The following is a 24,945-nucleotide window of genomic DNA, read 5'->3' as shown; positions in this document are numbered from 1 at the left end:
ACTCTGCTCCCGACTGACGAGGAGTCTCCAGCCATGATTTGGGAGACCCCAGGCCTGCTTGTGTACCCCACCCACTTGTGGTCATGGGCCTGGACCCCCATTCCTGGAGTGTCTGCTCTAGGATTCTGGGGGGTGGGCTGTTCCCTTTCCAGGTGCCAGGCCAAAATAGCTGGCTGGTGGGGCAGGTGGTAAGGGGTGCATGTCTTCACGCCCATGTTTATGTGTGTGTGGGGGGCCTTCTTTGTGGCTCTACCTGGTACACTTGTGACACCCATGCTTCATCTCTGGGGTGGGGAGAGGGGCAGGAAAAAAGAGGAGGCAGAGACGAAAACATTGGATTTTTATTAGGTTTCATTACAAAGGATGCAAAGGTACAAAGACAGAAGCGTCCACACCAGAGGACAGGCAGGGGCCGGCCAAGTGCACCCTGAGCCGCCTGCCCCCACCCGCCGCAGGCGCCCACACACAGTCCATGAGACATCCACAGCAGAGTGTACATGCTGGGGGGGCGCAGAGCCAGCCTGGGGACAGAGGGACACAGGTGAGGCAGGGCTCAGATTGGCGGGTTTGCATATATTAGTGGTGCTGCCCAGCCGCTGGGGCCAGTTTCCTGTGGGGGTGGGGCCAATGGACCTCAGCTGCCAAAGCCCTCTCTCCTGGGGTCTGGTGGCAAAGGCTATAGCACTGTCCCCTTATCCCCAGTGGGCAAGAGGTCAGAAGTGATGGGCTGGGCATCAATTGCCCCCAAATTCCAGAACCCTGTGAGATGGGGGCACCCCCTGCCACATGCCACGTGTCCCTGGCTCCTCTGAAGAACGGGGTATTGAGGGCTGGCCAGGAGGGTCGAAAGCAGAGGGAGCCTTCTGCTGCCATCGTTCCCCTGACATCCAGCTCCTGCCCCTTACCCTAACTGGGTGGAGCCTGGGGCCCTGAGACCCATGAGTCTGAGCCAGTGACAGGAGGGAGACCAAGGCCCAGGTCACAAGGGTCTTGTTTCTGCTCCCCATGCCCTCATGAGTACCCCAGTGGCCAGCCCTGGGGGTACAGCTCACCCTACCCCCTCTCCTAAGGAGTGGCTGGTTGCCTGTGGCATGAGAATCATAAGAGAGGTGTGAACCCCTCCTGGCCAGCACCCCTAGAGGAATGTCCTAGAGGATCCCAGTTGCATACTGTGAGACCCTCTGGGAGGTGGGGGCCTGTGGTCCAAGGAGACAGAAACTGATCCAGCTGCCTACTGAATCTAGACAGGCCTCCTGGGGTGGGTGAGGCACCAAATCCTCCTCTCAGATCTGCAGGACACATGGGGAGGGCTCAGGTGGCCATGGTCCCCTCACCTAGAATGCCATTTGCAGGGGCAATGGGCCAGGACCTGGGTGTCCAGTACCTTGACCTTCCAGCCCCCACACTGAGCCTTCCGGTGGCCTGTGACCACAGCTCCATCAGAACCTAGGGAGGGTGATGGGTGCTGCTACTGCTCTGTCAGCCCACCGATGCCTCCATGCCTCACACAACTAGCCTGTGTGGGGGTGGGAGGCCTCCTGTGGAAATATAGAAAGCTCAGAGTCCAGTGGAGGGGGTGCTTAGAAGGATGTTTGGTTATGAACCAGCTCATGGTCCCCGAGAGGTGGTGGCCTGGGGGCATGTTCCCAAATGTCCTCAGCTCCCAGGACACCTATAGTGAGTTGCTCACAGGCACTCATAAGGCCCAGGACACCAGATGGGGGGGCGGTGGTGCTGGAGGGGTGGGGACCCTGCTGATCAGCCCCACTCAGCCCCATCTAACCTGACATGACCACAGCCCCGACATCAAACATCTACCCTCAGCAGGATGTATGGATGGACACGGGGCCCCTTGCCTTCTACACAGGGTCTCACTGCAGCATTTAACAGAGCTGACCTTTCCCGCCCCACTGTGACAAATGGGCTTCAAAATGGGCTGCCCCACTGGTGACCTCCCAGGAGCTCAGCTGATAGATGTCAGGCTAAACGCAGAGACCACTCAAAACCCTCCTTCCAGCCCTGAAAACCCAAAAGCAGGTAACAGCAGGGAGGCTGAAAAGTCAAGCCCCTGCACTAGGTGACCATGATCCCAACAAGATCCCGCCTTCTCCAGTCAGCCTGGGCACAACTCTCTTTTCCAGAGGACACAGAGAAGGGCTGGTCCTGGGTGCCATCATTCCGCCCAGGAGCCATGTGGGGAAACAAACTCGCTTCCCTGGGGAACTGGAGGGCAGAGGGTAAACTGAGACAGGGAGAACAGGCCAGGCAGTTTGTGTTCCCAAGGGAAAGGTTTGCAGAGCTGAGGGGGCTCAGCCAAAGCCAGGAGTACTCAGGGGTGTAAGGAGAAAGCCTGGCTGACCTCTGAGTCAGTGTGGGCTGAGCGTCCAGGCCTGATGTCCAGGCTTGCTCCAAGCATGTGAGCAGGACATGGGTGGCGACAGGCTGCAGGCCTGGGCTGCCCCTTGACACAGCTCACCTGAAATCACAGTATTTCACTTCACAAGTCAAAAGACTGATTCCCTTAGGCTGTTTTGCCTCAGAAAGTCTTGGCAACTCAAGAATATTGAGTAGAGAAGCGGTATTTAAGGAAAAAAAACAAAGTCCCCTGTTATAGACCCTGGGAAGCCTCTCCAGGCCCAGGCGGGGGTAACCCCTTGGAAGACACAGGGACACCTGGCCACTGGGTCCTGGCGGGGCTCCCCTCCCAGAATAGCTCTGCACCTATGCCCCTCACAGGCTGAGGCCACATGTTAATACAGTGTCACCTATGCTCCCGGCCATGGGCCTCTCCTGCCAGTCTGCACCTAGAACCAGTACCAGGCAGATGGGAAGCGCAGGCTGACAAGGCTCTCTTACTGGGTCACCAATGCCTTGTTTGAAAATTGCATCCAGGAAGGTTGCTTGTAATTTTATTAAGGCCATTTTTTAAAAAGTTCTACACACAAGTCTAATGGTAACCAAACTTTTCTATGTACATGTAGGTTTTCTTAAAAAAAAAAAAAAAAATGTCCCCATCTCTGCCCCTGGCCTCCACCATGGTGGCAGGACAGGCCCTGAACCTGGATGGACTGATACTATATTCCCCCAGCCCAGACAATGGTGGTGGGGACAAGTGACCAAGGAGGGGGGGGAGCTTCTCACCCTTGTGGCCGCTGAGCCATTGGACATGTGCTAACAGCTTGGCTGGGAAGCAAGAGGGAGGGATGGTTGCTAGGATCAAATCTGGCTCCCACAGAGGTGAGGGCTCCCAAGGCCCAGGCAGAGGGGTGGCCGCGACACCACAGAGAAATGCACCAGGCAGAAGTGTCAGCCCGAAGGCAGGTGGAGGAGCAAATGGAGATGTAACTTGGGAGGGACTGAAATGGAGGTCCCTACTAAAGCAGCCAACAGAAAATAAAGCCAGCCCGCCGCCCCCTGGAAGGGCCTGGAAGGTAGAAGAACAGTCACCTCAGCCTCCTGAGGCACTTCGAGAAGCACCTGGAAACCCACCAGTAAAAGCATGCTGCTTTTGTCTCCAAACCCAGCCCTGCCAGGAAGAGCTACTACGAAAGAGATGGCTGGAAGGGTGTTGGCTGGTTCTTGGGGTGAGAGTGAAAGATAGCCTTGTCTCTGGGTCATCTCGGAGCAGAGGGGCCACAGCTGCTGCCAGTCTCAGGGTGTGGGATGCACCTTCCCTGAGGACTACTGGGCACCTTTGGGAGGGCCCTTAATAAAGCAATGGCTCCTTCCCAGAAGTCTGTTACGTGGCCAGAGCGAAGGCACTTCCAGCCACCAAGCTTCTGCCAGAGTCTCCGCCTGGCACAACTAGCCCTCACTGGGTCAGGCAGCCACTTGATCCTTCTGTTTTGAGATAACTTGGGATTTAAGAGGCCAGAGACACAGCTCAGAGACTGGACTGCTTGCAATTAGCCTTAAAAAATGTATAATGTAGGATTTCTGGAATAAAAACATGCTCTCAGGCAAATGTTGGCTTGAAGGAGTCAGCTACTCGTCTATGGTCAAAATGTAAATACAAACCAAAAGAAACAAACAAAAACACAATAAAAATGCCCTGGCTACCCCCTCCCCACCACCCATCTGTAAAGAACAGTAACGGTGACCACAATACAGAGAAGGAAAGATGAAAACAAGTTCTAAAACCCCCAGAAATGATCCCTGCCTCTACATGTATCCCCTAGCAGGCCCTGTTGTCCTGGCTGGGGGTGGGCAAGGTGGGAGGGGGCTCAGGAAGATCTAGCTGCTCTGTTTACATCTTTGCACCACCCCCACAGGAAGGGCTCTAGCTTTCTGTGCACTCAGAAATATAAAAGACAGCAGTCAAAATAGTGTTTATTTCCGAGCTGTGTCTGCCCCTCTCTCTGGCGCCCTCTCCTCTGGCAGGTGGGTCTGGCTTTCTACCTAACCATAAACTGGAGCTGGTGGGTAGGTGGGGGACTGGGGATGAAGGAAGGCAGTGAGAGCTGGACAACAGTCGAAAATGCACGTCCGCCCACCGCATCATGGACCCCAGTGCCCCCAGGCTGGCGGTCCTGCCCAACACGCTTTCTGCATCTTAAAAGAACTGATGGCTCATGGCCCAGAGTGTGGGGTGAGAGAGCGTGTGCACAGGGAAGGTCCAAGGGGGCAACACTTGGCCTCCCAAAAGAGGTGAACAGCTGGGGGACAGTTTGGGGCGCTTGGCGGCATTGCTAGCTCAGAATCACAAGCTCAGCCGTTTGCAGGGATGGAGTGTACAGTCCCTGGGCTCAGGGAGACACCGTCGGGACCACTGACCGGCGGGGTGACAGAGCCGGGGCTGGGCGGTTGAGTGCTGAACGTGCGCTCACAGACGGTCCATCCGGAAGGTGTCCTCGGTGGCTGGGTCAGCCAGGACCATGTCAGGGTCGTTGAGCATGTGCAGTCCGTCCAGGGTAAGGGGATCAATCTTGAGTTCATCCAGGGGGAACTGACTGTCAGAGTCGAAGCTGACATCGCCGACCCCAGCCAGTGTGCTGGTCAGTTCTTTAGAGAGGCTGGGAGGGGACTCTCCAGTCACTGGTGGGTGGGGGGAGAGGGGCACAAGTCTCAGCTCAGCCCTGGCTCTCCACCCCCATGCCCAGGGAAGAGGGCTTGGGTCACCTCAGGGGTGGTTATTGAGGGTCCACCCTCCAGGGCACATTGGTGATATCTGGGACATTTTCAGTTGTCACAATTGGGGAAGGGGGTGCTACCGACATCATGGGTAGAGACCAGGGATACTGCTCAACACCCCATAGTGCACTGGATGGCCCCACCTAAAGAAAGGTCCAGCCCCAGACTCACAGGGGCCTGCCTCGTCCACTCAACCAGCTGGTACTTGTGTAGGAGTCTGAGAAGCAGGCTGGGGTGTGTGTACTGGGGTCCCTTCCTATGGGTTGGAGGAAGTCTGGGCTCCCCCAGAGATCCAGGTTCAAACCTGGGCTCCTTCCTCTAATTGCAGGGAGTCCATGGGCCTCATGTGGGAACCGTTAGTAAAGTCTTGGTTTCTCTGGGCCCTTGGGGCCATCACAGGGGCCTGGTCCTCAGGCATTTGAGGCACCCTCAGTGTGGAGAAGAAGCACTGAATCAGTACTTGGGGTCCAGGCCTTGCGAGGATCTGGGTACTGACCTCTCCAGCCTATAGATGTCAATGGAGACTACCATGGGGCATCCCCCTCAATCCCATGACAGACCTAGCTTACAAGAAAACTGCTTCCTTATTCAATAAAACCCATATCCTTCAGGGGGAAGCCAGGGATGGGGAGGGCATCAGAGTTGTGGGTTCTGTTCTAGATGGAGCGGGACTTCCTCACATGTGCCATGCACATCTCAGGACACCTGGGGACACTTACTGCAGCATGTGAAAGCTGTTACATCTCTGGTGGCTGCATAGGACACACCCCACCAGTCAGAGCTCACCCCTTGTCCTGGTCACCAGTATCCCTGCACACTTAGCTAATGGGGTTAAGGAGCTTTGGGGTTTGAGTGCTTGCTAATGTCTAGGTCTCACTCTGAGCACAGGATGCTGGATGCCTGGTCTAGGATCTAGATGTGTGTCTCTCTGGCTTGTCCACAGCCCATGAGTTAGTCAAGGTTGGCTGTGGGGTGGGGAGAGGACTGGCTTCCTTAGGTCCACACCAAAGGCAGGGACACCACAGTCATGTCACAACTCACCCTACAGGATGGGGGGCTTCCCTCCACGCTGCAGCTGCAGCCTATTCAGCTGCAAGGCCCCGAGGCAACACCAGGACTAAAATCCCTGCCCAGAGCCTCACCTGTGAGGATGATGTTGGGAATACTGCTGTGGCTGGGATAGCCCAACTGCTGTGTATCAGGCAGACTCCCATGGCTGCCCATCAGGCCCATCATGGCTGCCTGCGAGTAGTTGAGTGTAGAACCCGGGCTGTACAGACTGCTAGAGCTGATGGCCGTCTCCATCATGTTGAACTGCTCCAGCTGGGAGGAGACACAGGGCATGAGGCTGGTTGCTAGTCCTGGCTGCTGTGGGCTGGACTTCCTGCGGCTGCCAGGACCACCTCCTCTGCAGGATGCCCAGTGCCATGCTCTGGTCCACCCAGGGCTGTTTGCATGAGCCACTCTGCGCTGGGTTATCTATCACCCTCTCCAAACCCACCCAGGCTTGCCTGCACACACCCCCTCAGGGCTTGCGGGATGAATGGATAAATGAATGGATGGGTGAGAAACCAGCTCCAAGTAGCAGCCAACCCCTCCTGTACCCGCACACCTGACCCAACCTCCACACAGAGCCAGCATGACCTCCTGCAAACCCACATGCATGGCCCACACTGAGTGCCACTGTGAAAGCCAATGCCCATCCTTGCTGGTGTTCACTGCACCACCGGACACAGACACCAGTGGAGGCAAAGGCAGCCACACACTCTACTCCCTGGAGACAGGAGAGGCCAGGAGCAAAGCTCATGCCCAAGGGAGGGCGGAGTCCGGGCGAGCGTCTGCTGGGGGCACTGTGGCCCGGGCGCCCGCTCACCTGGTGGGACAGAGCATTGGCCTGCCTGGCCGCCATCTGCTGCTCATAGTACGAATCCCCAAACACGCTGCCCAGGGTGGAAGAATGCTGCAGATAGAAGAGAGGGCTGCTGTCATCATGGTCCCTGAGACTAGGTGGGGGCAGGGGCAACTGTTGAGGGGGTTCTCACAGGCCAGTCAAGGCCACAGGGAGGACCCTGTGACCTACTAGAGGATGCTCAGGACAAGGTAGGCCAACGCCAGTTAACTCAGGGCTCCCAGGAGGGTCTACTCAAGCTGATGTCCCCCCAAATCTCAGGATGACTGCTTCTACCACCTGTTCCTGGGGGACCTCTGCATCCCAACTTCTCCCATTGCCTCTCCTTGAGCCCAGGTATAGGTAACCTCCTTTCTACTAGAAGATGAAGGAAGGGGGAAATGGGGATCAAGAACCCAATCTGATAGGCCCCAGAGGAAAGCACGTGACTGAGGCTAATGAGGGTGGTGCCCTGAATGTTCACGATGGGACAAGCACTTGCTGACCTGTCAGGCCCCTGGGGACACTTGGGGAAGGACACTAGGCCACACACATGTGGACAGGACAGGCACAGAACAAACACAGGAAAGGTACATGGAAAGCCTCCTGTCCATCTGTTGGCCCCTGGCTGCCTGCACTTAAGACCCCAGGGCCCATGGGTAGGCATGCAGCCCCACTCCTGCTTGTTCAGGGCTGGCCAGGTCAGAGGGGTAGGGGCTTCCCCTGGGAGAGGAGCAGGGGTCCAGAACCACAGAGGCAGTGGAGATGCCAGAAAGAGGAACTCCTGCCCATTCCTGAGATGCTGACAGGGATGGTGGGATGAAGCTTAGTGGGGTATGGAAGAGAGGGATGGCCAATGTGTGGCCAGGCTGGTACCTGAGGCACCAGGCCTGGGGAGATACATTCCTACCCCAGACCCCGAGTTTGTTTCCTCTGCAGGACAAGGTGGCTCATGGAAGATGCTGCACCATAGCCATTCTCAGGTATGCCAAGTGATACATGTGCCTTGCATGCATCCTCTCAAATGTCTACACAGACCAAAGGCCCTGGAACCCTCCCTCTGAGCTCCCTGTCCTAGAAAGGTCCCCATATACTCTGACAACAGCCAAAGCTTGAGTCTCAGACCTCCATCCCAGGCAGAGGTTGGCCACAAAACCACTGAGTCCTCTGGGAGGTCAGTGACCTGAGAGCAGAAAGAGACAGATGGCTACTAAAGTGGGCAGGGAGGCTCCTGGGTACAAATGTTCTATTTAAACACCAGAGAAGAATTAGAAATCACCAGCTTCAGGTTTGGAAAAGGAGGCTGAAAATTTTGACTGGGTCTGACCATGAAGGATGAGGCAAGTTTGTTCTGGGACACCTGTTTCTCTGCCTGTGGCCTTGGTCCCAGAGGCTTGACATGCACAGGGGACCCCAGGCCATGGTTTCTCTTGTGAGGATGCCATGAAGGTTTGCCAGAAAGGTCTGCTCAGAATGGAAAGGGGAGGCAGCACATGGGACAGAATTCTAGTAGCCTAAGGCCCAGGATATTGCTAGATGCCAGATGGGGTCCCTGCTGCCCCACATGTCCAGGGGAGATACTGGCTTGGCTTGTGGGCATGGGGAGGCCTGGGCCCATGGGGCTGATGGGTGCATCCTAAAGGACCCAACCTGTAGTGGGAAGTCAAGTCTGCCCTCGACCCAGCACCATTTGCCTCTGAACAAGCCTCTTGCCTAAGATGATGCATCCGGTTAGGGTCAAAGACAGCCTGATAGCCCCGTCCTCATACCTGAGTGAGCAGCCTGCCTCCCTCACCAGCACACAATGGACACATGGACTGACACACAGACATGGGCTTGATGAGACAGGAGCATGCTCTCTTCCAGGCTCCCTTACTTCTATTTAGCCTGAACGACTTGGTTCAGGCAAATCTCTTCTGAGAGAAATCTGCTCGACCGTAAAACTCCTGTCCTGCCTTGAATTAGAGGAATGTTACTCAAGTTACTGGCCCTAAGCAAGGCTGCCCATCTGGGATAGGCCCCTTCTACTTCTTCCCCTGCCTGGACCAGTTTCTCCAGCCCCCTGCATCCCACGGCACCACATGACAAGACTAGACACTTCCAGGGAGTCAGGAGAGCTCAGAGTGGGAATGGATGAACTGAGAGCATGTGGACACCAGGCTAAACCCTAGCCTGTCCTAAGCTTACTGCCACCCTCCCCACCTGCCTATGGAGCAGGAGGCCATACCCTGATGGTCCCAGCAAAACTCCTGGCAGCTGTGGGTAGTGGAGGAAGCACTCTGGGAGAGCCTCTCCTGAAGTAGACAGAGCTTCAGGTCCTCCCTGAGCGGACACCCACTGTCCTGACACACAGGGCTGAGCTCAGGGTGAACATCTGAAAGCTGGAGATAGGGACAGTAGGGTACATCCCATGAGACAAGGGAGCCTGATGTGTCATTCCTGCCAGGTCCTGGCTGGAGAGGTGGCTCTGCTCCCTGATCTATGCCAAGGAGAATCCTACTTGCACTTGGCCGAGAATGAAGCCTCAGGGCCCAGGGCACTGCAGGGGCTCCTAGGGATTTCTCAGCTTGGTGATATTTTGGGGATGGAGGGATGGGGGCCTTGGGGAGGCTCCGCTGTTGGACTGAGATGTCTTGGGCCTAGATGTCAACTTTGTGGGTACCCCTTCTCCTCTGATGAAATCATCTGGATGAAACGTGGTCATGGCCAAGGTGTGCTGAGAGGAACCCTGAGGAACCTGGATGGGGTGTGTACATGTGTATTAAGATATCGAGGCCCAGTTGAGCTGGGTGTCGGGGGAAAACCTGTGGTCAAACCCAGCCTTTTACCTGGGCCCAGCCTCTATCTCATCTGTGGGAGGGAAACAAGGACCCAAAAGGCTGTAGTGCTGCTCAGGGAAGCTTCCTGAGGGACGCGCCTTCCTAGGGGATGGAGGAAAAGGGGCTGAGGAATCAGACCCCCACCAAAGTAAGGGGAGCACCCGCCACTTCTAAAAGTCCCCAGGTTCCAGGCCTCAGGGCGGCTGCAGGTAGAGACATGTGCAGAGGCTGGTGGATGCATGTCCGAGCTGCATGTGGCGTGTCCCCAGCCACTGGACGAAGAGCTGGGGTGTGGCCAACAGAGAGATCAACACCACCAGTGAGGAGCCCACCACCCTCAGCTGGGGCCTTGCGCAGACCACAAAGGCGCAACAGAGACAAGAGGTAGTGCCTCCTTCCCACCCTGTGGAGTGGACGAGATGGGATGAACTGAGGCGTGAGGCATGAGGCACAGATGGTGGGCAGGTGGACAGGGGCACAGGGGTGCAAAGCAGGGCTGGGGCACGGGGTGGCGGCATCCCTTACTTGTGGGGAGCTCCCAGGGGAGAAGCCTTGATTGGAGACGGGTGAGGTGGGAGACTGGTTGGCCGGGGAGCCGGCACTAGTGCGGTACTGCTGCAGAGCCGGGGCCTGCGACGACAGACAGGTCAGGACTCAGAGGCCCCAGCCCGGCTCCCTGCTGAGCCCTCCCTCCACAGACCACCATTCCTTGGTGAGCAGAAGACCTGGGGCACCTGCAGGAGGCATGAGCCCCTGAGCCCTGCCACAGCCTGGGCCCTTGTGGGGACCTGCCTCCAAACCGAGCTTCCAGGTGTGGGGGCTGCGGTTGAAGAGCCTGGAACCCAGTGTCACAGAGTCGCCCTAGAGGACTATGGAAAGTGAGAGAGGGGTCTACCTTGACTTGGTAGGCTTCACAGCACCCACACCACATACATGTGCACACGGCCACGCACACACGCACACATGCACACGCACACACTCACACATACATAAGCAGGGAAGGCCTAGGGTTGGGCAGGCAGGTGCTACCTCTTGCTCCTGATTCTAGGTGGGTCCCCAACTCTCTGAACTCCAAGTCTGTGCCCTGGCACATCCCACCTGCCTCAAGGTGGTGGCACTGAAGCGAAGGCCATCTGGGGCACACTGCAGGGTTTCCAGCACCAGGCAGTCACTACCAGTGGCATTACTTGGGACAAGCTTGTTGGGGTCATGCTATCCAGAGACCACCTCCTTGCTGAAAGGCAGAGAACCCTGGCTTCTTGCCAGGCCTCTTGGGGTTAGGATAGGCTGGGCCAAGACTTGTATTTAGACCTTCATTTGGTCCCAGGCTGGCCAGGACCTACTGCATGCCTCCGGGCAAGCTGCCTGACCTCTCTAACCTTATTGTTCATTGAGGCCTGGATAGCCAGCCCAGGGCTCCAAAGTGCTTGGTCTCCCCCATTTCCTCAGTAGCTTGTTTTCAGAGGTTTAGGGGTTGAGGTTGGGTGAGGCATGGAGGCTCAATTAGCAGGGTATGGGTACTGGCATAGTCATTTGGTCCAGAGAGACCTTCTCCTTACCTAAGTAAATCTGCAGAAACTCTGGAAGAGGCTGCCTGCGCCCCTAAGAGAGCCAGCAGTCCCTCAGGGGTGCTGGGTGATACATGCTCTGACCTGGGAGCCTGAGGAGGAGCTATCTGTGTCCTTGACCCATACACTCGTGCCCTCAATGTCTGCCTGGCTCCAGAACCAAGCCCCACTGCAGGAGGACATCAGGGAATTGGGTGCCCAGGCCAATCCTGGTGTCAGAGCCACCCCCACACCTGCTACATTTCTGCCAAAAGAAATGCTTGGGTCCTTTCCTCTCTGTGTGTGTGTAAGTGTGTGTAGGGGGCTGGGTCTGCCCTCTGAGAGACTGGAGCAGCTTAGAAACATGAGTCTCTACTATTAGGTCACTGCTCATACTACCAGCTCAGGGAGGCCTGTTCTTTGCACAGCACATGATGTTCTGATGGCATTTATCCTGCGGCTGGCAAATGAGGGCCAAGTGGGGAATGCTTGCTATGTCTCAAACATGGGTCTTTGTTCCTCTGGATGTAGCCAAAGGTAGCTATGACTGCTTCTTTCCTACCAGAGTCACCGGAGTCAAAGTCTGAACAATCAGGAAGTTTTGGGATTGCAGAGGTAAGAACCTAGCACCCATTACCCTGAGCCCAGCCCAAAACAGGGGGAAGGCCCCATGGTCTGAGCTACGGCCCCCTAGACCCATGCAGGGGGTCTCATAATCTGAGTTGCAGCCCCTGGCCGAGGCAGGGGATTCCATCCTATAATCTAAGCTGCAGCTCCTGGCTTGGACAGGGGGTCCTGTGATCTGAGTCATAGTCCCTCAGCCTAAGAAAGGACATCCTATGATCTGAGCTGCAGTCCCGCCTTGGGCCTCAGGGTCTGAGCTACAGCCCTGGCCCAGACACGGTGTTGCATCTCTTCCTCCCCTCCAAGTTCACCTCCATCCCTCTGGCTCCCGAAAGCCCATCTTCCAGGCTCTGGGAGCTGTGCTCTCACTGCCTCAAGGGAAGCCCCTTTTTAGATGCAAAGGGCAGAGGGGAGGCATGAAGGACCATGGAGGAGGACTGGGCAGCCAGACATAGGTGGACCATTTTGGGTGAAATCTGGGGCACTGAACTTCTCTTGTGCCTCAGTTTCCCCATGCATACATAAGGTGAAATCTAGGCTTGAAGATTCCAGGCAGAAACCTCTCTGGGTACCCAGGTCCCAGCAGTGTCTGCTTTAGCCCCAAACCCTGGCAAGTTTGCCTCCAAGTAAAGCCTGAGACAGCTGCAGATGTAGCTGGGCACCCAACTGTCCTTGGGCCCTGGGCACTGAATGCAGCCTCCCACAGCCCCGGGCTCCTCATGCACGACCCTCCAGTCAGGCCCCACAGACCCCATCCTGGGCTTACCGAGGTGATGTCGATCCCCATTGGCGGCTGGCCAGGGTTGTCTGGGGGGGACTGGGGGAGAGAGGATGGTACCGTGACCGAGAGTGGGGGCAGCTGGGGCCCCCGCGTCAGGCTGTTGCTTGGCATCAGGGGGCCACCTGAGGGGAGGCCAACAGGCACCTGCTGGGATGGTGGGGGCGGCTGCTGCTGGGATGCAGGCGGTGGAGGTGGTGGGGGCTGGGGCTGCGGTGGGGGCGGCTGCTGGGAGCCTGCCTGGGTGAAGAAGGCGTAGGGCAGCTGCTGCTCCAGAGACAGAGCGTCCATGGCCACAGCCTGTGGAGAGAAGAGGGTGTCAGGCAGAGGTGTGCTCACCACTGGGAGTTAGGCCATGAGCACCTGATCCCTGGGGTCCCTACGGCCTGGCAAGCTCAGCAGTCGCCCTAGACCTGGGAAGTGTGGGCCTAGAGGAGGCCTGGCCCAGGGTCATGGGGGATCAGGCTATACCCGGACAAGAGCTGGGCATCTAATCCAGCTTGCTGAACCCTACGCTCAACCAGCCTTTCTTTTACCCTTGCCACATACTGAGAGGTGGGTGTTACTCTCTGTACTGACTCAGGCTCAGGAGCTCCCTGACTTCTCTGAGCTGGAGTTTCCACACTGAGGGCAGGCACCAAGCGCTATACTCCTTAGCCACTCTGGAGGCTTGGAGGGGAAGGGACTCCCCACTATCAACTCACAGCCTGGCCCACCTAGGGAGGTTAGAGAGGGTGAGAATGATGAAGGCACTGGTGTGGCCACTCAGCGATTAACTAGGTCAGGACTTCTTGGAGCTGGAAAGAGGAAAAAACCTGAGGAAGTTTTCAATGGACATGAGTCTGTGTGGACAGTCCTTGGGGCAAGCGGAACTCTTGCCCTGTGAGGGAGGTGGGACATGCCAGGGAGCTACGGGATGTAAACACTTAGCAGATGACCAGCCTCTGATTAAGTGGTGAATAGTTAGTACTCAAAAAGGACCTTCCAGAAAGGGAAAAGAGGCCTTTTAGACTGGGGGTGGGGAGAAGGGGCAGGGAACACAGATGGAGAGACTGATGACACAGCTCCCAGGAACCAAATGGCTCTCTTTGGATCCTGAGCTGAACAAGATCACTGTACAAGCAGACAGGTAAGAAGGGGAACCAGGCCCAGACGGGCATTAGAAGGTATGAAGGAATGACTTAATTTTATTATAAGTGGATGATGCCATCGAGGTTATGTTAAGAAACAAACAGCAAAATGTTATGTCAGGGATTTAAAAGAAAAAAAAAAAAATAAGGACAAATTCCTAGAAATACACGCACCCTACCAAAAGTGACCCATGAAGAAATAGAAAATCTTGAGTAGACCTGTATCAAGTAAGGAGGCTGAATCAGTAATCGAAAACCTCCCAGTGAAGAAAAAAGCTTGGACCTGGCTTGCTTCACTCGTGGATTCTACCAAACATTTAAAGAATTAACACTTATGCTTCTCAAACTCTTCCAGAAAACAAGAGAAGGAAATGCTTCCTAACTTGTTCTATAAGCTTCAACTAAGTAAACAAGAGAAGAATCAAATTACTGAAATCAGAAATGAAAGTGGGAATGTTACTTTTGACTTTACAAAAATAAAAGTTTTAAGAGAGAGTATATAACTATAAAAAATTGTATACCAGCTTGCTGTGTTACCTAGAGCAGACCAATTCCTATACTCACAGAGCTACCAAAAAAAGATGAAACAAAATTACAGCAAATTAAAAAATAAAAACTCTCTAAAAATTTATTTTGGAAAATTTCAACTAGATCCTAAAGAAAAAAGTACAATAATGAGACTGCGCACTCACACGACACAAGCTAACATCCAACCTGTCCATGACAGCGCAGTGGATTCCAGGCCACTGATCGATGCATTTCCCATATGCTTGAAAAGGTGACAAAAAGTCAAAAATGGCAGCATGCTTCTGCAGCCCCCGGGAAGGAGCAGGAAGCCTCCTAGAGGGGCAGAGCCAGGCCACCCCCAACCCCCCTTACCCTCGCACCTGAGTTATGGGTGACAGCGGGGAGAGGGTGGGTGACACCTGTTGCTGGGCCTGCTGCCGCCGTGCCTCCGAATTCAGGGACAGCGGGCTGACACCAGCTGGACGGTGCTGCGGCGAGGAGACTGGTGTGCTCATCCCTGGAAGGGAGGAAGGGAAGGTGGGCATGACTCTGGCCTCCAAAGGGGCACTTGCACACCCATAGTCACTACTGGGGACAGCTCAATCACTCAGACAAAAGCCAACGGGCATGTCCTGTTGCCAAACCCAGGGTGCCTCCTCCGAGGCCCCAAAACCCTGACCTTGGGGCCCCTAGCTCTCTGTGGGCTTTGTTCTCCTTCACATCTCCCATGCTCACCAGCACTGTCCATCTGACCCTGCCATCCCTCTAGGCCCTGCCAATCAGGCAGCACTTCCCTGACTCTGGACTGCCATGTGATTTGGCCCCTAGATGGACATGGGACCACACTAGTCCAAGGAGAGACCGACCCAGGACTTTGGACTGAACTCCAGGAAAGAAGGTCTGGAGCTGTACGCAGGGGCATCCTGTGGCTGGAAGGGTAAGGGTAAGCTGGAGAACAAGAAGGGAGAGGCAGCACCTGAGCCCTGGATGCAACCACACTGGCACTTCCTATCTTTGGGAGATAATCTTTTTCTGAACTGGTTTGGGCTTCGGTGAGCTTCAAGCAAGTTGGTCCTCCCCAACGCTGAAGTTTCCTCTTGATCTTCATGCCCTCCTTACCCTCCTTCGATGCACATGTCCCTATCCGTAACTACTCCTTTGGCTACATCTACCTGGCCCCAGACCTACGTATCTGGCAGCCCTTCCATCCCACCATCTCACATCTATGTCCTCCCCACATCTGGGTACTCTCCATGCTGAAGTATCAACCCCATAGGATGCCCAAGCCAGAAACTCAGTAATCCTTTATCCTCTTCTAAAACCCTTGTTCCTGATGGTGCTCCTACCAGACTCCATGTTGCCCGTTCCCTACCCTCAGCCCCTTCCCCCAGCAATCCAATCCCTGGATACATCTGTTGTGAAGAGGCTGAATGAGGTCAAGTTCAGTGTGGCAGCAGTTGGAACCTGTCAGGTTATCCTAGGGCACCATGCCAGGGAGGCAACAGGCCCTGAAGCCAGAGGGGTGTCCTGGGGACCTGGTCTGATCCCTCAGACTCAGTTTCCTCGTCCTTGAGATAGAGATGATGACAGCTGCCCTTGCAAGTTCACCATGAGGCCCTAATGAGACTGTGAGAAGCTCTGGAGAGTCTGGTGTGCAGTCAAGGCCGGTGAAGGTGCCTGACTCACCCGGGGAAGCCGGGCCCATCCTGCTGAGGGCACCAGATCAACTTTGTTCCAGCGGGTGAGACGGCAGGTTCACGGGCCAGCAGGAATGCACCCAGCGTGCACTGCAGGAGATGATGAGCAGCTTTCTCTCTGCCCAGGGCAGCTGCTTGCCGGGGCTGTGTCATCCATGCGAGGCGAGCCCGGTCATGCCTGCACTTCCCCTTGGATTCCCTGGTGGCTCCTCTCAGCCGAGCACTGCAGGGGGGCCTGGCGCCGTCGACTGCTCCCAAGGAAGGGCCCGGGGGTCCAATTTCTGCACAGACCTTGGGCCCCAGAATCAGGCTGCTGTGGACACAGCGATGTCAAGTGAGGGACTGTCAAGAGGCCTGGGCAGGAGTCCAGGAGATACCCGCTCATAGCACATTCAGAGTGGGGACCCTGGGCTATTCCCTCATCTCTGAGCATCTACTGCCTCATATGTCCAGAAGGCTGAGGGACACATAACACTCAGAGAGTAGATGTCAGGGTTCAGTAAGAGGCAGAGGCAAATGCCAGGAAAGAGAGGGGCAGTGGTATAACAGGGGCAGGTGAGAGGCTGTGGTAAACTAGCACATTCTGGCCCATCTCTAGGCATAAGACCTCGACCACTGCTGCTAGGCCTTCTGGAATTCAGATTTTTACATGCACTCTCCTGATGCTTAAATGTCTATTCAAAGCATCACGCACACAGTCATGGGCCAGACAAAATACACCAGTGGGCTGGATTTGGGCTGCCAGGCTCTAACATCTGCCCTGAATACAAAGGCATTTTTTAATCCTCTGCTGGGCTACAGAGTGAGCTCCTGGCTTCACGTGGGGGCTGGGAGAGTGGACAGATGCCTTGCTGTTGAATTCCTTTTGGCAACCTGGATCACCTTTGGGAAAAAGAGTGGGGCCAGCTGGAAAGGAAGTCTGGGCAGGCAAGGAGAGCTGCCAGGGGAGGGAGGGCCAGGTGACGGGGGCCTGGCTAGAGGCACATAAGGCCTGAGTGCGGGGCGACCAGACACAGAGCAGAGCCAGTACGGAGGACCTGGGCCTGCTGTCCTCCCAGGTCCCGGCAGACAGCCAAGGAAACGACTTCAGCAAATGCAGAAGGGGACGAGAAGGGCCGCCGTCTCCCTGGTGGGGAGGCCTCTTCCTTCTCACAAGATCATGTTCTGACTCGCTGGTGGGTTGGGTGGAGGGGCGATCTCCACGTGTGCCAGGGGGCCATGGCTCAGCTTGATTTAAAATGCGCCCAGAAAGCAAAGCCCCTGTCAGGCGAGCTGCTGGAGCGGCAGGTTCGCAAACAACCCAACACATGTCAGACATCACCAGCTGACACTGGAGCCAGGCATTCCCCACCCCCCACCCTGGCTTGGGGTCTACAGCTTTCACATGTGTTGTATTTTCCCGTGCTTGTTTAGACTCTGCTCAAGCTGGAGGTACATGGCTCCTGGCAGGCACTGGGGGGCTGCCAAGGACCCTCTGGCAGAGGGGGTGGTGCTCTAGAGGCCACAGTAAGATGCAAGGGGAAAATGGTAGTGTCTGCAGCAGTGGGGGGCCCAGTGGCCCCAGAGCCAACCTTGCAATTTCTTCCGTCGCACTGCCACCCACTCGTCTCTGGGTGCCATGGGTCTTGGGCCTCCCTGAATCTGCTCATTTGTCCTCTGGGCCTTCCCTGGGGGGCCGTAGCCAGGCTGGTTCCCTCTGCCTGGTGGTTATGCATGGGGCCAGGCGTGTGGAAGAAAAAAACATAGCCCTTGACACCATCAGACTTCACTGTTTAGCCTCCATTCCCTTATCTAAAAGCCTAGGAACATGATGCCATCCCCAACACCCCACACTTGCCCCAGCCTTATGGGCACCAGAGCCAGGACTGACTCTCCTCTGCTCCCCACATCAACCCAGCTCATTTCCCCTGAAATCTCTCTAGAGTGTCTGATAGGGCCCTGTCTTGGTCCAGGCGCTGCTGCCCCCTCTGACAGCCTTTTCTCCCTGGGTGGCCAGAAGGACTGTGGCAAATGTGAATTTGAGTGTGTGATTCTCAGAAAATGCTTCATGGTGCTGCCTATAACACTTGGGGTGATGGACAGGTGAGTACTAGCCATTCTGTGGCCCCTGGGCAGGATTCAGAGCACACGATATAGTGCTCTCAATGACCAGAGTCCCAGCACCTGTGGAATCACAGAGGGGCCCCTCAGTCTCTCCTGCCTGTCCCACCGCGGGTGCTGCTAGGGGCTGCCCCGTCTCCTCCCCGGAAGAAAACTCACACATCCCACAGTCTATTCAGTGTGGAGATCACAGCAGGGACACAGGAGAGCAAGACCCAGCCCAGAAGATAGGCAAGAGCAGAGTAGTAACTCAACAACAGCAGAGTGAGTGCAGAAAAGCAAGGCCATGTGAGAGGTCCAGTGGAGGCCATGGGCAAAGGCCAGGAGGCCTCATCAAGGGGAAGAGGTATGAACAAAGATGGGGAAGGTGAGGAGTCTCCTGCTGTTTAGAGGAAGAGAACCATGGGGGAGGAAAAGCATGTGCAGCGGTCCTGAGGAGAGCTCATCATCAGCTGGAGAGGAGAGTTATAGCGGATAGGAGATGAGGGTGTGTGCAAGGTCCAGAGCAGAGAAAGGCCATGAGTTGACAGTTGTTCTGGGTAAAGAAGCCAGGACAGAGAAGTGTTGGAGGAGTGGCATATGGAGGCTGTGCAGGGTGGGGAGTGTCCAGGTTGGGCTGGGTCCTGATGATGGGGCTGATAGGACATGCCAGTGGGTCAGGGCGGGCAAGACGACAGAGTCAAAAAGGACACCTCCAGGTCCCTGGCCCAAGTTACAAGGGGACAGTACCATTGGCTCCCAGGAGGAACAAGACAGGAGATACTGGGATGGGTCAGGGTCCCATGGGTTGTCCTTGAGGATGTGGCCAGGGAGAAATGAGTGGAGGCTGGGGTAGGCCAGGCTACAGTTCCAAGCAGGCAACCACAGTCAACTGAGGGGTTGGGGGTGGTTGGGAGTGGGGAAAGGGAAGCGTGATCCACCCCATTCTCTGAAGCCCCAGCACTCCTCAAAACCACTGTCCCATTCTGAGAGCACCATGAGCCTTCCCACTACTGAGACTGCCCAAGCTGTGCTCTCTGCCTGGACGCTATTCTCCTTGGGGCTGCCTAGTAACACCAAGCACCTCCCCTACCACCACCTCATGCCTTGCATTTTGGATGTGACCCTGCTCGGTCGCCACTCACACACGCGTGCCGTCTTCACTAGACAGGAAGCTCTGACAGGAAAGAAAGTGCTCCCTGCCTGCCCGGCCTTACCCTGGCCAGTGCCGATGCCCAGGTGTGTCAGGTTGGCAGCGAGGTTGCCGGTGCTGCTGGAGCTGCTGAGCGCAGGGAAGGTGGGCTCCTCGGGGTCCAGCGGCGTTGGGAGCGGGGAGGGGAAGTGAATGTTGGTCAGGTCGGGCAGGGAGCCCCCTGTGTTGTGGGCAGCAGGGATCAGGGCTGTAGTGTTTTCCTGGTCGGCGGATGGAAAGATGCTGGGAAAAGGCCAAACATGGGGGGTTAAGCTCTTGGACAGTGGCTAACCATTTCCCCGCAGAAGACTAGGCAATGGTGCAGGAGGGGACACGTGCAAAATGACACCGTGATTAGGTACTTCCACACTTAAGAAACAACCATCAGCCCAAGCCTCCAATGGGACCTTAGGAAGTAGCCTATCTCTGTGAGACAGGAAATGGGGTGAGGATCCTCCCACTGCTGGGTACAGGGTGTGTCTGAGGTGTGGGGGCAAGCCCTACAGTGAGCCTTGGCTAGGTGGCTAGCAGCAACTGGCACCTTCATCAGGACTTGTACCCTGATGAACAGCCCCTGGTGTCTGCGGACATGCCGGGAGGACCCACTGTGACTTACTTGATTCCAGGGACCTCGCAAGACTTGGGCCTGGATCCCGTCTGAAAGAAGAGACAGCAAAGGCTGAGCAGCCTCCTCGTGGCATGGCCTATCTCCCCAGGAGGGCTGAGTGATGCTCAAGAAGAGTTTATGGAGTCCCAGGGAGTCCCGCAGACAAGTGGGTGTTCCTGAGGGATTGGGGGGGGGGCGGTGCTCCAGACATGTCCAGGGGCAAAACTAAGAGTTGAGTAGAGAGGGTCTCCCTACAGTCTGTCCCAGTTTTGCTCTGCCTGCCTATAAGGTGGCACAGTCCAGGGATGAGGTGGTCCCTTGTCAGAGCCAGCATCTGGGGGGAATATGTTGCATGCTCTTTATATCTCAACCCCTGATGGCTGTGCCATGGCCGTCAGCCGCCATCTCTGCAGCAGTACCACTGGAAACCTGGGTGCCCAAGGCTAACCTCCCATGCATTCCTGGACCAGGGTGGGGAGCACCAGGGAACGGGTTGCCTCTGCTCAGCGTCTGTCTATCCATACCAGGAGAGACATCACATGGGGAAGTTTGAGGCAACTAGGACTAGTTGCCCTAATCACACAGAGAAAGCCACCTTGCCCCAAGCTGACCTGCCTTCCCATGATGCCCAGAGTTGTATCTCCCTCGGGGATCCCAGTACCCCATTACCTAAGGATGGGGACTCTGGCCGCCCTGTAGGCTGGCTTGGGGGGAAGGGTCCCATGAAAACCCTGTTGGCAATAAGATCCTAGTTTCTCCTCTGTGAGCTGGGGATGCTATTGACACCCGAGAACTGCAGGTTCCAGGCCAGGTCCCTAAACAAAGCAGAAAACTCTCTTCCAGTGGCAGCAGACATGACCGGACAGAGCCTGCGTGCTGATGGGGGCTCCGCTATGTCACGTTCCCTAATTCCTGTCTGCCTCTGGGGCCCTCGGGCAGACACTCCTGGCGCTGTGTTCTTTAGGGATTATCAGGCAAGAACGTGGACCCACCAGGGAGGGCTGGGCCAACCCACCACATACTCATCAAGGGGAGAACGCCCAAATGGCAGTGACTGGGGCCCCTGAGGGGGTTGTGTGACCAGCCTCTGCAGGGAGTGAGAGTGGAACAGGTTCTTACTTGGCCACAGGCTCCTTCATTCTGGGAGTAACACTTGTTTCATTACCAGATTTTTCAAAACGCCTTGACAATGACTTTCTAAAGAATCTTTTCAAGAGCATTCCACATAAACAGTATTAAGAATTCACCTGTCATTTCTCCACCCCACCTCCAACGAACCCGACAGTCCCTTTACTGACATCCTCACAGATGCATTGTTTTGCACAGTAGTTAAAGGGAGTCTGGCCATGGTGCCGGACTCTGCCACCCTCTTCTCACTGCCAGGGGGTCGGGGTGATTTCCTAACACTCGCCATCTTCTTGTTATGGCAACACCACATTCAGATGTCCTTGTTTCATTCTTGTGCAGGGGCCATGCTAATCCCTATATTCTCTAATTTTAGTGTATATGCCGTGGAAGCAAGAGTGGGTTTTAATTCTTTACCAGTGTAACAAGCCTGCGTTCATGTTAAACCAGCTGACACAAGTAGTCAAATCTGAGTGAAGGCCTCACTTCGGGGAGGGTGAAGCTCCCCCAGTATGCTGTTTTGTCTTCTTTGCCTGGCTGTGCTTAAGAAAAGATCAAGAGGGAAATCACTTTCAAAAGCCTGTAGGCGCTTACCTTCTTTGTGTCCCACGTTTGCTTGGAAAGGTTCTTGTCTGTCTCTGATGTGGTCTCCTCCATTCCTGGGACTGTTAGCAGTAAGACTGGGGTAGGGTGGGGGGAGAAGGAGAATCAGAAAAGGCCTCTCTCTGAAGCTGCCTGGTGGCACCAGGAGAGTACTTCCCTGACAGTCACAACTGTAATTGGAGTGTAATTGCCCCAATAGTGACTTCAGAGAATTGTACCGAAGTACAAAAGGGTTTCATTTAAAATACAAAAACGAAAACCTATAAAACAGTAAATCAGAGAACCTATGACTCAAAATGAAAATGAGAGCTCTAGAGCTGATGACATACATTGATTCAGCCTCCCAGCTAGACAAACCTGGGTCTCAGGCTACAGCTGAGGACCTGTCCCTTCCTCCTATGAGTGGCCATGATCCCGTGGACAACTGCCTCTCCTTCTGGAACTGTTAGCACAGGGGCCCTAGGCCACATCCCTCAATGTCAGCTAGGTTGAGTGTATCCACCATGGTAGCTGTGGCCCCATGAGTTAGTCACAATGCCAGCCAGCACCAGAGGAAGGAACAAGGGACCAGACAGGCATCATTTGAGGCTGTTGAACCAGCTGTGCATAAAGGCCCCTTTCCTTGGATCTTGCAATAATAATGAGAGTAAACATTTTCTTAATGAGACTCAATTTTTTCATGCCTTTTGGAGGTTGTTTTTTACTTGAAGTTGACCCAGAGCCAGATGGGTCAGCTCCTCCTTCTTGAAACCTGGAAGGGCTGGGCTGTGGGAGGTGGGAGGGCAGCCAGGCTAAGCCCTGGCCCTGTCACTGTCTGGGTCCCTCCTAGAGAAATAGTAACTGGTGACCTGTCTCCCTTCTACCACCTCAAGGACAATTAGACTGAACTGCCAAGAGTCCCAGGCTTGCAGCTTCCTTCTCTTGTCAAGAGACTCCCAGGGGATGGTGACATCTGCCCAACCTGCCTACCCCAAAAGCCCATATTACTGGAGGCCCCACCAAGGAGATGGCCACCTGCTACTAGCATAGGAAACAGGAGGAAAGCACCAGGCACTGTCTGTGTCACCCCTGGGTGTTAGGAATCCTGGCTTTTGTTACCTTCTGCAATTTTGCCTTCACTGCCCGACGAGCTGGGGCCCCAGGAAGATGGAATGTAGAGAGACACTCCCTTCCAAGGGGTGAAGTTCTGGTGGACAATCCTCCTTCTGTGCATAGAATCTCCCTGGTATGTTTATATACCCACACAATGAACTGCTACTGAAAGGTGGTAATTGTTTAGTTTCATTGTCTTGGGCCAGATCAGGCTCCTATGGGGCTTCTTGGGTCTGGCCTCACAGCATTGTGCTCCCCTCTCTGGGTGATGCTGCCCTTGTCTTTAAGATAGCATGTGCCCTCCTAAGAGGTCTCAGGATATTCACTGCCTCTGTGCCCAGTTCTGAGTAGTAACTGTGGGCCTGGCCAGATGCAAGGCTGTGTGCATGGCTCAGTTAGAGAGGAGTTCTGGGCAAAAGTTGGGAAAGAACCAGCCTCCTTCCCACCCACCATGGCCAGGATGGGCCCAAGGACTATGGACCAGGAGGGTTCTCAGCAGAAAGCCAGGAAGTGGCTCATTGTGAAGCCCTGGATCAAGCTGTACTTGAAGGTGAACATCTAGCTCTGGTCTGCTCAGTCATAAGCTGATAACTGCCCCTTTTGCTTGAGCTTGCTGCCCCCTATGTATGAAAGAACCTGCAAGGCTCCCAGACTGTGTGACTACGCCCTGAATCCATGAACGGAAGCCAATAGTTGTTTGCAGGGACTGTTTTCTCTGCCTAGAAAACTCCTGCACTCTCTTCAATTATCAAACTCAAATAGCACCAGCTCTGAAAAGTTTCTCTGATCCCATCCCCTTGTCCCACAGCACTCACTGCATCCTCCCTCCCAGGTCTGTCCACCCATGAGCTTTTGACCTATGGCAGCACAGGAACCACTACTGGACTTGCCTGACCTGAGGAAAGATGCCCACGTTCCCTGCCCATACCTCTTTTCTGGTGTGCATCCTGGGACCCGCCCGTAAAGGGCTCTGGCTGGGTGGGCGTCATTGTGCTCTGGTGCAGGGCGGAGTCAGAATTGGTCCTGGGAAGAGGAGAGAGACAGTGAGCCTGGGCCCTGAGGGTGACAAAGGGATAGTCCTGGCTTTACTTGATCCAGGACAGCCTGATAGGACAGAGCTGCAGTAGTGGGTCATTTTTGTAAGTTGCTGCACCTGAGCATCGTTCTCATAAAAACCACAGGAGTGACTGGTTTTTGTCTACAAAGCTTGTTTGTAGAAGGGACATCCCTCTATCCTAACCTGCCCATGCCCATTTCTGCCCCTTCCGTGCACTTTTCATCTTTAGGAAAAGTATGGAGCCTTCATGCTGAAATCCTCCAAAGACAGAGCCCAACAGTCCCACAGAACCTAGCCTTCTGGTGACAAATACCAACAGGCAACACTGACCTCTGGAATGCTGTTACAAACCAGATGTGATGAGTACGAAGGAAAGGCAGCAACGTGAGGCTCAGAGAAGGCCTCCAGAAGGAATGCAGCCCCTGGGGGATGCCTTGAGAAAATGGCAAGGGTGAGGGTGGGCTGGGTCTTGTTCCAATCAGTCCATATGCTGCTGGGAGCTCCGCCTTCTGCTCTGCACCCACTCCCCCGACAAGGGACAGGGTCACCCAATCTGACCCCAGTACAAGTTCCTGAAGGGTGGGTCCCCAGAACAGCCTTAAGCTTCCTAGGACACTGTGGGTACCCAAAGGGAGATGGGAGGACATGCAAAGGACAGGTCCAGCTGCAAGGCTGGTAATTCAGGGATGAGAATAAGAACCTCATGCACCCAGTGAGGACATCCCAGCCATTGAGCGTGATGTGAAAGAAACTTAGTTCAGGAAGAACAGGTTACAAAAGACTGGACAAATCTCTGACCCTGGGGCCGGCTGAGCAGTGAGAAGTTTGGGGTCCTGGCCCCCCACCATCTGTGCGTCCCTGAGCAAGTGCTCTGACCTCTCTGCACTCAATTTCCTTATGTCTACAATGGTCTGTGCATTTTCTATCAATTAATGTATGTGATGGTTGAATAAGGCCTGATAATGTGATCTGTGCTTAGTGGGAATTTATGTTATTGAACTATACGTCATATTAAGTATCATATTATATTCACATATCTTTTTTTAACAGTTTGCTTGCTTACTTTGTCT

The 24,945-nt window shown here is 55.1% G+C and overlaps 1 protein-coding gene across 10 annotated transcripts in view; it reads right to left on the bottom strand.

The window, feature by feature from the left end:
• Positions 1-323: 323 nt before the first annotated feature.
• The window catches only part of CRTC1 (CREB regulated transcription coactivator 1), a 58,146-nt gene continuing 33,524 nt past the window's right edge, over positions 324-24,945 (bottom strand). For 2 of the 10 annotated variants that reach the window (XM_016132408.2, XM_036234372.1), the window contains 11 exons: positions 23,747-23,841; positions 21,718-21,803; positions 20,008-20,048; positions 19,417-19,634; positions 14,804-14,940; positions 12,934-13,086; positions 12,775-12,825; positions 10,363-10,467; positions 7,004-7,090; positions 6,273-6,453; positions 324-5,034 (listed from right to left, as the gene is read on the bottom strand). In XM_016132408.2, coding sequence (XP_015987894.1) covers positions 4,823-5,034; positions 6,273-6,453; positions 7,004-7,090; positions 10,363-10,467; positions 12,775-12,825; positions 12,934-13,086; positions 14,804-14,940; positions 19,417-19,634; positions 20,008-20,048; positions 21,718-21,803; positions 23,747-23,841 — 1,366 coding nt within the window. In that variant the 3' untranslated portion in view covers positions 324-4,822. Of the gene's footprint in view, positions 5,035-6,272; positions 6,454-7,003; positions 7,091-10,362; positions 10,468-12,774; positions 13,087-14,803; positions 14,941-19,416; positions 19,635-20,007; positions 20,049-21,717; positions 21,804-23,746; positions 23,842-24,945 lie in introns of all 10 variants that reach the window. The other 8 variants (XM_016132403.2, XM_016132404.2, XM_016132406.2 and 5 more) reach the window with 6 other exon arrangements.

Source organism: Rousettus aegyptiacus, unplaced genomic scaffold (assembly GCF_014176215.1).
Source record: "Rousettus aegyptiacus isolate mRouAeg1 unplaced genomic scaffold, mRouAeg1.p scaffold_m13_p_16, whole genome shotgun sequence".
In the NCBI taxonomy this organism is placed as follows: Eukaryota; Metazoa; Chordata; class Mammalia; order Chiroptera; family Pteropodidae; genus Rousettus; species Rousettus aegyptiacus.
This window is presented reverse-complemented; position numbering and strand designations above follow the sequence as displayed.